Genomic DNA, 13,716 nt, shown 5'->3' with positions numbered 1-13,716 from the left:
ACGGTGTTCACGCTGAACGACATCTCCCCACAGCTCACACGTTCAAGTCCCCACTCAGTACCTCAGCATGTGGCTCTATTCAGAGACAGGGTCTTTAAAGACGTGATGAGGTTAAATGAGGTCCCTAAGGGGAGCCCTAACCCACAAGGACTGGTGTCCATAAAAGAAGAGGTGATGAGGACACAGACACACACAGAGGGACGGCCACGTGGACACTCAGGGAGAAGATGGCCACCTACAAGCCAAAGAGAGGCCTCAGAAGAAACCAACTCTGCCAACATCTCCATCTCAGATTTCTATCCTCTGGAGCTTGAGAAATAAATAGCTGTTGTTTAAACCACTTAGTTGGTGCTACTTTGCTGTGGCAGCTCGAGGAGACTTTATATATATATATGGAATTTTTCTAGATTGCCAACAGAACTCTTCACTCCTCCTCTAAAGACATTTTTCACAGCACTGTTTACTGTGTTCATTTCCAATTCTCTCAGACTGCCCGCTGCAGGTCACGTAACAGATGCCAGACGGATCTAAGTGAAATCTACTTCAGACACTCACTCATGGTAGCAGTTGGGGGCGTCTGTTGCAGATGACAAGGGAGCCATTTTGTGACTAAACCTCTTTCTCAGTCCCCTGGTTCCGCAGCTTTGCAACAAGGTAGCAACTGCCAGAGACACTCTGTCTGATCCACAAAGTAATTACCATAAACTCGGTGCACAGCGACGGGCTCAGAGATGGAGGGAACGGGGAAAACCGGGAGGGGCATGAGCAAGTGTAGAAGAAAGAGGTTTCATAGTGGGAAAAGGGAGGAAAAATATACTGACTGAGGCAGGGCTTTTAGATGAACGGGAACTTAAAATAAAGAAGCCTTATGTATTGGCTGCTGCAATCAGGGAAGACTTCATAAAAGAGGCAGCATTTGAACTGTTTAGAAAAATGAGATTAAAATGGGTGCTTGCATGGGGGTGTTGCTTAGACAAGTACAGTGATTTTTAAATTGAGTGCACAGAGTGTGATCAGGTGGTGGTGCAGTGGATAGAGCGCAGACCTGGGGTGCTGAGGACCCAGGTTTGGTTCAAAACCCCAAGGTCACCACTTGAGTGCTTTCTCATCTGGCTTGAGTGTGGGCTCACCAACTTGAGCATTTGTGGGATCATAGACATGACCCCATGATTGCTGGTTTGAGCCCAAAGGTCGCTGACTTAAGCAAGGGGTCAGTCACTGGCTTGGTGGAGCACCCCAGCCAAGGCAAGTGTGAGAAAGCAATCTATAAACAACTAAGGAGCCGCAACTAAGAGTTGATAATATTTATCTCTCTCCTTTACTACCTGTTTCTGTCTCTCTCTTCTTAAAATAAATAAAAATAAGTGGAATACACAAAGAGCATGGTGATTAAGAACGTAGTATTTAGCCTGACCTGTGGTGGCGCAGTGGATAAAGTGTCGACCTGGAACGCTGAGGTCGCCAGTTCAAAACCCTACACTTGTCTGGTCAAGGCACACATGGGAGTTGATGCTTCCTGCTCCTCCCCTCCCCCACCCTCTCTCCTCTCTAAAATGAATAAATTTTTTAAAAAATAATAAATTAATAAAGAACATAGTATTTAGATTTACAAAGTTGGGGCATTTTGCCTCTTCCTGTTACATCAGGGTTCCCAAACCTCTGTGCCTCAGTGACTTCTAACTTCATTGTGGGGACCGCTCTGTGCAAGAGCTCCCCCATCCCTGATAAGACCGTCAGACATGTCTTCAGGCAGTTCTAAACAGGCCCTGGGACAAAATCACCTCCAGTTAAGAACCACTGACTTGTACACCAATCACTTACCTTGTTTGAGCTTCAGATTTCTGGTCTGTGTGACGGGGGTGACAATCATGTACACTAATACGTGGCTGACAAAGAATCTGTTCAGTGAATATGACTTAGCCTCAAACATTTTAAGAGTGTATCTCTTTTCAAATAGTATTGAACGTGGAGCCCCCCCCCACCCCCTCCCCCCGCCAATAGTAAATACGAGACAATGAAAGCAGAGCTGCCTTGGCTGAAGCAGAGTGGGGAACCCACACAAGGCCCCGCTTGCCACCCCCAGGTGCCTCAGCTGCGTGGCACCGCCCCCGCAGTGAGTGACCGCCAGCGAGCAGCGGCCTGAGCCGGCAGCGGCGGCGGAAGTGGGCGGCGCTCACCTCTCTCTAGGCAGCTGGTGGTGGGGGTTGTGGCGGCAGCGGACGCTGAGGCCGAAGAGCTTGCGGGCGGTGCGCTGGATCTTCTGCCTCTGGGCCTCCATGGAGCTCTGCAGGAGCTTGTAGCGGTTCTGCAGGTCCCAGTCGTTGCCCCAGTGCTGATGGATGCTTCCGATGGTCAGGAAGTGGTTGCTGGGGAGACGCTTCATAAATGATTTAAACTCATCTAGCGGGAGACAAAGGCCAGGAGAGAAGGGCTGAGCGTGATAGCCCCCTTCTGAGGTCGCCCACCCACCAATAAAGCAGGCCTGCAAGTAAAACTGACTTTGCTGGAAGCCTGCAGAACACGGCGCCAAGCCTGCTCCGCTCCCAGAGGGGGGTGCAGAGGCCACTGCGTTCTCCGTGCGGGTTCTTCTACTTTGCTGGGGCAGGAGGGAACCGCATCTTGGTGAAGACTGGGCTTCCCAAACTAATGTCATATGAATGCCAACTGGCTGACAATGTCCACATTTCACTGTGTCTGTATTTCCTCAGAATCCATCAAACCTAATTTTCATCCAACCCTACATAGAAAGCCACTACCACATGCCTTCAGTAGAATGGGGGCTATATAACTGAGTATGAAGGAAACAGTGTTAATAAATTCTAGCCAGATCCTGGTACGTGCTGCATGACCAAGCCCCGGGACCTGCTCTCACTTTGGATTACAGGGACGTAGCAAGCAATGGACAGGCAGTAAAAGCATATTTGCACCGACTACAGCATTCCCTTTGATGTGATCTTCAGGTTTGACAGGGAGCTGAAATGGATCGACCTCCCCACTGCGTGACCCGGTCTTGCAGGAAGCTGTATGTGCATGCCCTCTTACGTCGTGGACCATTTTGGAAAAACCTTGGCGTCTCCCGGGGGAAGGTTTCTGCCTCTGTGATGCTGAGTTACCCAGTGTCAGCGTGTGCTACGACTTGACACAGACTTAGAGATTATCTGGGTCAGCGCTCCCGTTCTGCATGTAGGGAAACTGAAGCGCGAAGTGAGAGGAGGACTTTCCGAAGGTGGAACAGCCCGCGGGTGCTGAGAGGCAGGGCTGCAGCCAGAGCTGCTGGTTTCCCGTCTGATTCTTATGGGGCCCCCTCTGCCATGCCCACCCCCCACCCCCACAACCACTGGGAAAAATTAAAGAGTTAGAGGTGAATTGTTTTGCAGGTAAGAGGGTAAATTTGATTAGATTATACATGTAATAAAATACATATGTGTATGTATTTTGAGTCGAATTATTTCCAAAGACCTCCCAGGAAATGTCAGGTCCATTAGGCATTCATTTTATTTTTTAAGAAAACGCTGACATCGCTCTCAGTCAGCACCAGGTGCAGCCTTAAACACCTAACACATACAGCAGACCTATGAGGTGGGTACTTTTAGCGCCCCCTTTCACAGGAACGAGGGCACCAAGAAGTTAATTCACTTGCCAAGGTCACATAGCCGGTCAGGACGGAAGCGGAACCCAAGACTGGCTCTGAATCCAGTGCTCTTACTTAGCCCGTTACACGTACCCTTGACACAACAAGACAACCCGGGTGCTGGGAGAAACAAAGAAGCAAAAAGGGCCGAGAGCTCACACACAGGAAAGCTCCCTGACTCCTGGGGAGCCCAGGCACCTCAGTCCAGGCAGGCGGACACGCACGCCTGCACACCGCCTCTCGCCCACCCAACGGCTGCCGGCCGGGCTTCTCTCAACGCTTCCGTTTCCTCATCTGCCAAGCAGGTGTCAGAGCATCTAATTCAAATGTGGAGAGGGTGACGTGGGGCTGTATCTGCCTAAATAGTTCCCAAAACACAGACAGGGCTCAGAGGATGGCAGCGGAAGACTGACAGGCTAAGCCGGGGCTGCACTGACTGTTCATTCCGAGAGCAGGAGGCAGGCTGGGCGCCGGCTGTGGGCTCCGCCGCTCTGGCTGGCCCAACTCCTCCCGTGGACGACGCGCAGCTCACCCGAGAGACGGCTCCACTGGTCTCGAAGGACGTAACAGTCCTTTCAATGAACTCGAATTTGGGTCAGATAAAAAAAACACACACCTGTATTTCCCCATGTATAAGATGCTCCCATGTATAAGATGCACCTTAATTGTGGGGCCCGGAATTTGGAAAGAAAAAAATGTATTACACAAAGTTATTGAACTCAAGTTTTATTCATCATAAAATTCATACAACTCTTCATTACTGTCAAAACCCTCATCTTGTCCTCATCTGTGTCTGTTGACGAATCACTGTCTTCCGCAATGAGCTCAAAAACAAGCGCAAAAAAGCGGGAAATCCAAGTAAAAAAAAAAAATCTACAACCACTGTATAAGACGCACCCAGTTTTTTGGACCCCCAAATTTTTTGGAAAAAGGTGTGTCTTACACATGGGGAAAGACGGTAATTTAAAAGTTAAAATGATTCACTTTCTCGAGGGAAGGTGGAAGGGTCGCCTCCACATCAGGACACGCAGACCCCCATTCGCGTGTGTCAGCACAGTCCTGTTTAACAGCCGCCACGCGGGGGCCAGCCAGGAATCAATGGCTTTCACCTTTGGCTGGTCAGGAATTCCCCTAAACAACCTCGTGCTGAATGCCCCCCCCCCAAACTCCCTGGTTACAAGAGGAAAATGAGAAGGGGGAAGAACACGTACACAAGCTACACAGACAGGTGTGGATGGATGATTTGACTTAGTGGGTGAGCACGTTTCAAATGGGTCAGGACAGGATAGCAAGGGGGCACGTGTGCCCCAATGGGAGAACACAGCGCTGCTCGTGGCCGCGGACCAGTCGGCTTCCTGTGTCTCCTCACCCCCGACCTCGCCCCCAGCCCACTCAAAGCAGTTTCTTTTCCTGGGGAATGAGAATCCTGTGCTAAAGACCCTGACTGCTGGGGCACAGGGCTCACGTTCTCCCCGGGTTTTTAGAGGTGGGGAGAAGCTCTTTGCAAAAAACATTTTACCGAACGCTTCTTTTGTTGGAGGCCAAATAATCAACACAATACATTTCCATCCTGAACCCTCTTCTCCTGTCTGCACGCCCAGGATTTCAAATGCACTAATGGGTGCAGGTTCACGAGGCATCCGCAGCTCCCCTGGAGCTGCGTGACCTTCTCAGGGCAGAATCGCCCCGGCAGCGCCTGCGCTCAGGGCCGGTGCTGGACCCAGAGTTCATGGAAACCGGTGCTTTTCAAATGCAGCTCAGCAGAGCCCAGCTTTTATCTGTGGTACACAGTGGCTCCAAGGTACGATTTTGTTTGATCAAAGGGTTTCTTGGCTACATATTTAAATAAATTCCAAAATTAAACACATAAACATGTCCTCTCATTTATCAGATGAGGGAACTGAGGTCTGAAGGTAAAGCAGAATTAATAAGGCACAGAAGCCGCTGTGAGCACTGGGTTTGGAACCAGGGATTCCATTACCGACTCAGTCATTTACTATGTAACCCTGGGGAAGACACTGGGTCTTGGCACCCTCCCTCCTGCATACTATAGGAACATCATTACTTACTTTAATGCAGTTCTTGTAATAGATTTAAAGAATATAAAGCTGTTTTAAAAACAGTAATGCTCTCTGTGCACGTCCATTTATTTAACAGATATCTGAACACCCATCATACGCCAGTAGTTGGCATCGCTTCGTGGAAGTCTCAAGGATTCCTGAGCTTCTCACGTCCGAAACTGAATAGTTTTCTTTCCAAACCTTGCAGGGTGTTCTGGCTCAGTGGATGGCACTAATGTCCATCAAAGTGTCTTACAAACACGCCAACAAGGCGTTCTGGATCTCATCTCACCTTTCCTTTCACAAGTCCCTTGTGAACAGCTCGGTGTCGCTGCAGACTTCCCGTCTCCACTCCCCATCCCACCGCCCCACCCCAAGCACTAGGCCCCTGGTGACGGCCACCCGCCAGCCAGCCCGCGCTGACCCTCTCATCTCGATGCCACAGTCAGACACATAGAGGTCAGCGCTTCCTCGGGGTGACCTCCCTGGCTTTCCTGACCACCTCACCCTCCAGCTCTACAGGATTTGCTCATAGTAGCTTCTCACTCTTCACACGGGTATGATCAACATGCCAATTATTTGCAAGGTTAGATGACTAATGCCTGGCTTTCCCATTAGCCAGAAGCCGCGTGGGGACCGTGACCCATTTTAAGGGTTTAGGGTGACTGACCTTCCTCCCCTGAGCCATGACAAGCAGGAAATAGCGAAGTTACCTGAGCAGAAACTTCTAACTTTGACTGTTTGTGAATTCTCTGGATATCTGTATCAATATCAACATACATATATAGATATAGATATATGTATTTACGCATATATATGTGTGTTTATTTGGAGAGGTAGGCAGACACACAGACTCGGGAATTAATACAAATACCTTTGACTCCCCAGAGGCTTCCTAGGTGCTGTGTGGGATCACTCCCTCTGTCTCCTGGGTCTACCAGAGACAACGCATCATGGACTGGGTCTACCAGAGACAATGCATCGTGGACTGGGTCTACCAGAGACAATGCATCATGGACGGGGTCTACCAGGGACGGTGCATCGTGGACTGGGTCTACCAGGGACGGTGCATCGTGGACTGGGTCTACCAGGGACGGTGCATCGTGGACTGGGTCTACCAGAGACAATGCATCGTGGACTGGGTCTACCAGGGACGGTGCATCGTGGACTGGGTCTACCAGGGACGGTGCATCGTGGACTGGGTCTACCAGAGACGGTGCATCGTGGACTGGGTCTACCAGGGACGGTGCATCGTGGACTGGGTCTACCAGGGACGGTGCATCGTGGACTGGGTCTACCAGGGACGGTGCATCGTGGACTGGGTCTACCAGGGACGGTGCATCGTGGACTGGGTCTACCAGGGACGGTGCATCGTGGACTGGGTCTACCAGGGACGGTGCATCACGGACTGGGTCTACCAGAGACGGTGCATCGTGGACTGGGTCTACTAGAGACGGTGCATTGTGGACTGGGTCTACCAGAGATGGTGCATCGTGGACTGGGTCTACCAGAGACGGTGCATCACGGACTGGGTCTACCAGAGATGGTGCATCGTGGACTGGGTCTACCAGAGACAGTGCATCACGGACTGGGTCTACCAGAGACGGTGCATCGTGGACTGGGTCTACCAGAGACAATGCATCACGGACTGGGTCTACCAGAGACAGTGCATCACGGGGCCACAAACTTGGTTACACGACTCATTGTTCCATCCTGTGGAGCTGTGCCATGTGCCTGCCCCGTGACAGCTACCAGCCCTTGCTCCGGACTCCCCCGAGTGGAAGGGCTGGAGGAGGGGTCGGCGAGTTCTCTAGACCAGGCTCGGGGCCATGCGTGCAGCAGGACGACGTTGGGCTCTGTACCTGAATTCTCCAGGTCCTTATACGCTTCGGCCCAAGACCTGGCCATGCTGGCCAGCGTGTACTCCATGACCTGGATGTCGGTGAGGGGGCAGTTGCACTGCGGGAACTCGTCGGCGCACCGGCAGCCGCACTGGCTCTCCTGACACACGTACTCGCCCTCGCCGTTGCACATGATGTAGCTCAGGGCCGACTGCACGAACTTCTCCTGCAGGTACTGAGGGAAGATGATCTGCAGGCCTGACGGAGAACAGCGAGGAGGGGAAACAGAGAGGTTAGAAAAGGTGTTTCATTAGCAGCTTCGAAAGGTGGCGCGTAGGAACCCGAAGCTGCTAGCTCTCTCCCTGTGTGCTGTAACCAAAATGTCCCTGAGCCCGCCCAGTCCCAGACAAGGCACCATCACAATCGGCGAGGCCTCCGGGGGGGCACCGTTTCCACTGGGACGTCTCGGGTCACGACCTCGGCCATCTCTGAAAGGCACACTCTACTCCGGGGCATTAGGACTGAGGTCCGGTACAGACCTTTTCCATTTGAGGAGCATATGCTTATTGAAAGCACAAGATTACTGTGTATTTATTTTTTCTTATTCCCTTCATTTCTTTCCTTTCCCTTTCTTCAGATATTTATGAACCCTATTTATGAAGCACAAGTCCCGAGCTAGGCTCTAGGTCTGTAGAGATAAAAAAAACAAAAACAAAACCCACAATCCCAGCCCATGGGGAGTTTACAGTATCATCAGCAGGGACCGACATGGGCACACATCATCATAACGCAGCTTTTATGGACCTGAAGCAAAGACGGCCATGGGCGGCCACGGGCAGCGGAGACTGCAAATCACGTTGCTTGGGGAGCAGGGAAACCTTTGTAGAGGAGACGGTGTTGGGGCTGGGTGGAAAGTGAGTAAGAGATCATCGCGTCGAAAGAACAGAAAGCACAATCTAAAAAGAGAGGAGCAGCAAGAACGAAGACACAACGTATCTGTGAATGACGTGAATTTGGATGGCGGTGGCGGGGTGGTGGTGGGGTGCTCGGGAACAGGTTTTAGAGAGAAGCAGATGCCAGGGGGCAAAGTGCTTAATTACATCCTGAGGAATCTGAACTGGCTTCCGCAGATAACGGGGATGCTTGGGTGAGTTTCAAGGGTAAGAACGATAGATGAGGAGTGGTGTAATTTCAGAAGACCACTGTATCATAAAAAGTAAAATACCAGTGCAAATGAAATCAGAGTGAACTAATTTTTTCTCTTTTGCTCTAAAAATGAAGAGGCCCAGGGCCCACCATGGGAAAGTTACAGGGTGAGCCCTCTGGACACCATCTGATGACCTTTTTCTCTATGCATGACTAGTCAAAGCCTCCGCCCTCGAAGCAGTGATGAGGAAGGGCGTGTCTGGGCATGAGCACTACTCCTGCACTGGAAATGTCCACAGAGCAAGCTATTGCCTATGGTTCCCTGATGGAAGGACGCCTCTGGGCTAAATTAGTTCATGAACATGGTTTCACCTGGGACATTACCCTCCACCGCATCTGGAGCTGCTGAGAGCTTTAGCCACCAATGTGTAGGAGCCGAGTGGTTTTACAACCCACTGTGTAAAAGAGAGCTGTTACTTGGATTAAACTTTTATCATTCATGCTTCAGGGACACCCTGTACCTTCCTCATCGGGGATCCACTGAATAAGTTCAGCATTCCTCCCACTCTCTGCTTCACAGTTGCGTTTCTTGATTTTTATCTTTCCCTCGCTCACCTGCATATTATTTTAAGAAAATGAAGCTCCATCACTTCAACTTGGCTTCATGTGGCATCTCAGAAAGACTGTGTGAGAGGGGCATTGTGGGAGTGAAGATGGCGCCTCCAGCATTCCACACATAGGAAACCATAATAAGGTAGCACAAAGCGGGGCTCCTCTTCTTACTACTCGACTCACCTCAAGCACGTTGTTCAACCTCTCTAAGCCTCCACTTTTTTCTTTTTTAACTTAGAAAATTACATTTAATGGGGTGACATTGATCAATAAGAGTACATGGGTTTCAGGTAAACATTTCCATAGCATTTGAACTGTTGATTGTGTGCTGTGCCCATCACATCATTTTCTGTCACTGTATATTTGTCCCTCTTTACGCTCTTCCCCACCCCCCACCCCAATCCCTGGTAACCACTTCACTTTTAACCATGTCCAGAAGCCTCATTTTTATCTCCCACCTATGTGTGAAATCATATAGTTCTTAGCTTTTTCTGATTTACTCATTTCACTTAGCATAATGTTCTCAAGGTCCATCCATGTTGTCGTAGATGGCAAAATGCCATCATCCACTTTCTCTTTAATACAATGAAAATACTTTTAGTACCTACATCAGAAGGTTGGTGGGAGGACTAAGGGAAAGAATTCCTGCAAAATGTCTCGAACAGTTCCTGGCACAGAACAAGCAAACAGTGAATGTTTAATTATGTATTCTCTATCTTTGATGATGGAGGCGACAGTGTTAGCCTTCTGATTAAAGTGTTTAAATGTTTCAACAGAACCTACAGAATAAAGGAACAATAGCTGCAGGTAAATCAGAAGAAAATAACACTCAGAAGGCAGTCTTTAGATATTTGGAGAGATTTCACAAGAAGGAGAGTTTAGAGTTCTATGCCTGTTGGATTAGCAACGGAGGGAGGGCTGTTCAGGAAGGTGGAGCCTACGTGCATATGCATGGAAGGGGTTCTAACACACAGAGCCGCACAGCTTGGGCAATGTGCCTTGCAAGCCTGGGTGAGGTCCACGCTGAGGAGCAAAGGGGTCCACATGAGTTTGAGTGACTGCTCAGAAGGGCTTCCTATACAGGGATCTCATTCAAATATCAAAAGGTGGGCAAAATAAATCAAACCAAGCAGAAAAGTCCCTTCCCAACCAAGTCTACAATTTTTTTTCCGAGTCTGCATTATTGAAACATTTTATCTGTATCACCATTTTCACTTCCAAAGCAAAATTTATTTTTAGCTGATCTCAATCCCCTATAGGCATCTGAGTCTATGGATCGGGGTTAAGTTTCTGTTGCTTAAAGGAACTCTATAGACTATACTCGCAGTCCTATTTTTCTAGCTTGCTCATCACTTTCATTCTCCCTTTTGTAGGGGATAAAATATTCTATTCTTGGTCCCAGCCCAAAAGGAATTTGGGGAGAACATTTTTAGAAAACTGCGTCAAATCGTTTCTCCGTTTGGCAAGGATACAAAAGGCAATATTACCTACCCAATTTAAAGCAACCGAAACAGATGAAGTTTGGGGTGTGGGGTGTGGGGGGTGGGGGGAGGGTCTGGGAGCAGCTGAAACACAAAACGGGCTGCTCTTTAAAAATGGAAACTCGGAACACGTGAGCTGTCTCTGAGGCAGAATCTCCTGGGCAAATTTGAAAGAGAATAATGAAGACGTAGCAATTAAAAAGCACTTTTCTGCAAAAATGTCATTACTGTTTAAAGTTACATAACCATTTCTACAGCAGCGGAGGTTCACGTACAAGTCACCGCCAGAGTTGTCTCCCAGTGACCTGTGTCCAACAAAGAGGCCCATTGCTGACCTCCGAGATGGGCGCCCGAGTCCTGCGGGCTTCAATGGGAGTTGTAAATAATTTGGAGGGAGATTTGGCCTCTAGAGCCACTCTTGAAAGATATACAGCTTCTGGCTGGGTTGGAATATTCTGTCCCCACAGTTTCCAAAGAAACACAGAAAGAGAGAGAGAGAGAGAGAGAGAGAGGAATACTGGGAGAGAGAGACACAGAAAGAAAGGCCACCATTATTACCAAGCATATAAATTTTGCTTCGCAAAAGCCAGGAAGGCAATAGCTAGGAGTTTCATTTGAACACCAGTTCACCCACGCTGCACATATGGAATATTTTCCCCTCAACCTCACTATACTTTGAAAAAAAAAAAAACCCACCAAAAACATCTTGTTATACTTGAAAATGAAATGTTTCAGTGTTCCGCAGAGCGAGTGGGCAATGTCGGTGTGGGAACAACCCACGCCGTCTTCTCTTTTCCGGCTTTTTGCCCCATTTTCCTCAGTCCCTCCCCCCCCCCTCACGTTCCACATTTCCATCTCACGATGTTTTTCCTATTTCCCATGCCCTCTGAGATAGGACTTCTCCTGCCCACTGGCACAGGGTGGACTGGCTCTATCTCCTTGCCTCCTTCGTTCCCCTGATCTCCACACATCCTCTTCCTTACTCAGAACACACCGGGCGCCCCGCCACTTCTCAGCCCCGCCATGTGCCATCACATCTTTCCTGTGCTCTTTGCACTTGTCCTTCCCTGAGCCTGGGATACTCTTTTCCCCAGTCTGTGAATGGCTGCCTTGTCCTGCATTCCGATCTTCCCGGACCACCCAAGTTAAAACGCCTCTTCTATTTCTTTCAGAGGATTTGTTTCTTACTGAAATGATTCTATGGATTTGTTTTTAATGTCTATGTTTCCATCTCTCCATTAGAGAATGAGCTTTAGGGGCGAAGGCCTTGCCTGTCCACAACAGACCCAAGTGTACATTAAAACCAAGCCCAGTGTAGGATCCATAAAGTCATTTGAATGGAAAAACAAACAAATATATATATATATATATATATATATATATATATATATATATATATATATATATCCTATTCTTTTTTTTATTCCATTAGAAAGAAATGTCACCGCATTAGATTCTAGAAAATGGTAGAATTAAAAAGCTAGGTGGCCTGCCCCAAGCTCGACAACTAAAGTGACAGACTCGGGACTCAAATCCAGGAATTCCAACAGGGTTATGAAACACTGAGGACCCTCCCACCTCGCCAGGGGGCCAGTGAGAAAGCTGAGACAAAGTCCTGGCATAGTGTTCTAACGGTAGCTCCAGCACAGAGTGGCCTCTGGGAATGTTGTAGCCTCTCCAAACGCATGTTTCTTTCTCCTGTGAAGTTAAAATCCCAATGACCATGTTTGGAGGTTGTTATGAGGAGTAACTGATGGAAGAAAAGGCATAAACATTACTTAAACAAAAACCTGGCTGCCATGGGCTGAATGTTTGAATCCCAAAATTCAAATGTTAAAACCTAACCACCCCTCAATATGATAGTGTGAGGAGGTGGGGCCTTTGGGAGATAATTAGGCCATGAGGATGGGGCCTCCATGATAGGATTAGTGCCCTTATAAGAAGAGAAAGAGAAAAGAAAACTCTCTCACTCGCTCCATTCTTTCCTTCCTTCTTTCCTTCCTTCTTTCCTTCCTTCTTTCCTTCCTTCTTTCCTTCCTTCTTTCCTTCCTCCCTTCCTTCCTTCCTTCCTTCCTTCCTTCCTTCCTTCCTTCCTTCCTTCTTCCTTCTTTTCTTCCTTCCTTCCTTTTTTCTTCTCTTCTACTCTCTTCCCTTCTTTCCACATATATTGCTGAAGCCCTATTATGTGTCAGGCACCGTGTCATGGATACCAGGGTGAATAAGGCAGGTAACTCCCTGCCTTTGCAGACCTCACAGTGTAGGAAGGAGATAGATGCTTGGATGCAGTTAGACCAGCGCTGTGCCAGAAGCACAAGGTTGCTAGGGAACAAGAAGAAGAACAACTAACCCAGAATGGAGTAGGGATGGTCAAAGAGGCTCTCCTAGAGGAAGAGGCATTTAGGCTGAGACCTAATGAATTAGGAGGAATTGGAGGATGAAGAATCCACAGAAAGAGTCATTTAGACAATGAAAACACCATGGGCGAAGACCTCAGGCAGCAGAATTTCCAACTCAGAATGAACTTAGCAATCACCTTCCTTTCTGATAAACGTTCATCATTTTTGTTTATTTACTTGCTTCCAAGTCCCCTCAGGAAGAGAAGAAAGAGTTCTCGTGCCTCAGAGAAGATGATGATTCTGAAGGGAGGAAAGACCTAGAGCAGAGATCTGTCAGCTCATGAGAGGGACAGCCTTTCTTACAGCAACTAAAGTCAAGGATCCTTGCTCCGTACAGGCAGGGAGTATGCCTGAGAGTCAGGAAAAATAGAAAAAATAAAATAATCATAATGATAATAAAAGAGGGCTCACTGTGATGTTGAGTTTCAACCACTGGGAATGTTAAAGTAATGAGAACTTACAGGGAAACCTATTGCAGTGGTCCCCAACCTTTTTTGGGCCACGGACTGGTTTAATTTCAGAAAATATTTTCACGGACCTGCCTTTAGG

At 48.5% G+C, this 13,716-nt stretch overlaps 1 protein-coding gene across 1 annotated transcript in view; it reads right to left on the bottom strand.

The window, feature by feature from the left end:
- BRINP1 (BMP/retinoic acid inducible neural specific 1) overlaps positions 1 to 13,716 on the bottom strand; it is a 177,753-nt gene that overhangs the window by 24,907 nt on the left and 139,130 nt on the right. The window contains exons 6-7 of the mRNA XM_066367313.1: positions 7,554 to 7,790; positions 2,178 to 2,400 (exon numbers count right to left, since the gene is read on the bottom strand). Of these exons, the coding sequence (XP_066223410.1) occupies positions 2,178 to 2,400; positions 7,554 to 7,790 (460 nt within the window). The remainder of the gene's footprint in view (positions 1 to 2,177; positions 2,401 to 7,553; positions 7,791 to 13,716) is intronic.

This window comes from Saccopteryx leptura, chromosome 2 (genome assembly GCF_036850995.1).
Source record: "Saccopteryx leptura isolate mSacLep1 chromosome 2, mSacLep1_pri_phased_curated, whole genome shotgun sequence".
Lineage (NCBI taxonomy): Eukaryota > Metazoa > Chordata > Mammalia > Chiroptera > Emballonuridae > Saccopteryx > Saccopteryx leptura.
Note: the sequence above shows the minus strand (reverse complement) of the source record. Positions and strands in the feature narration are given on the sequence as shown.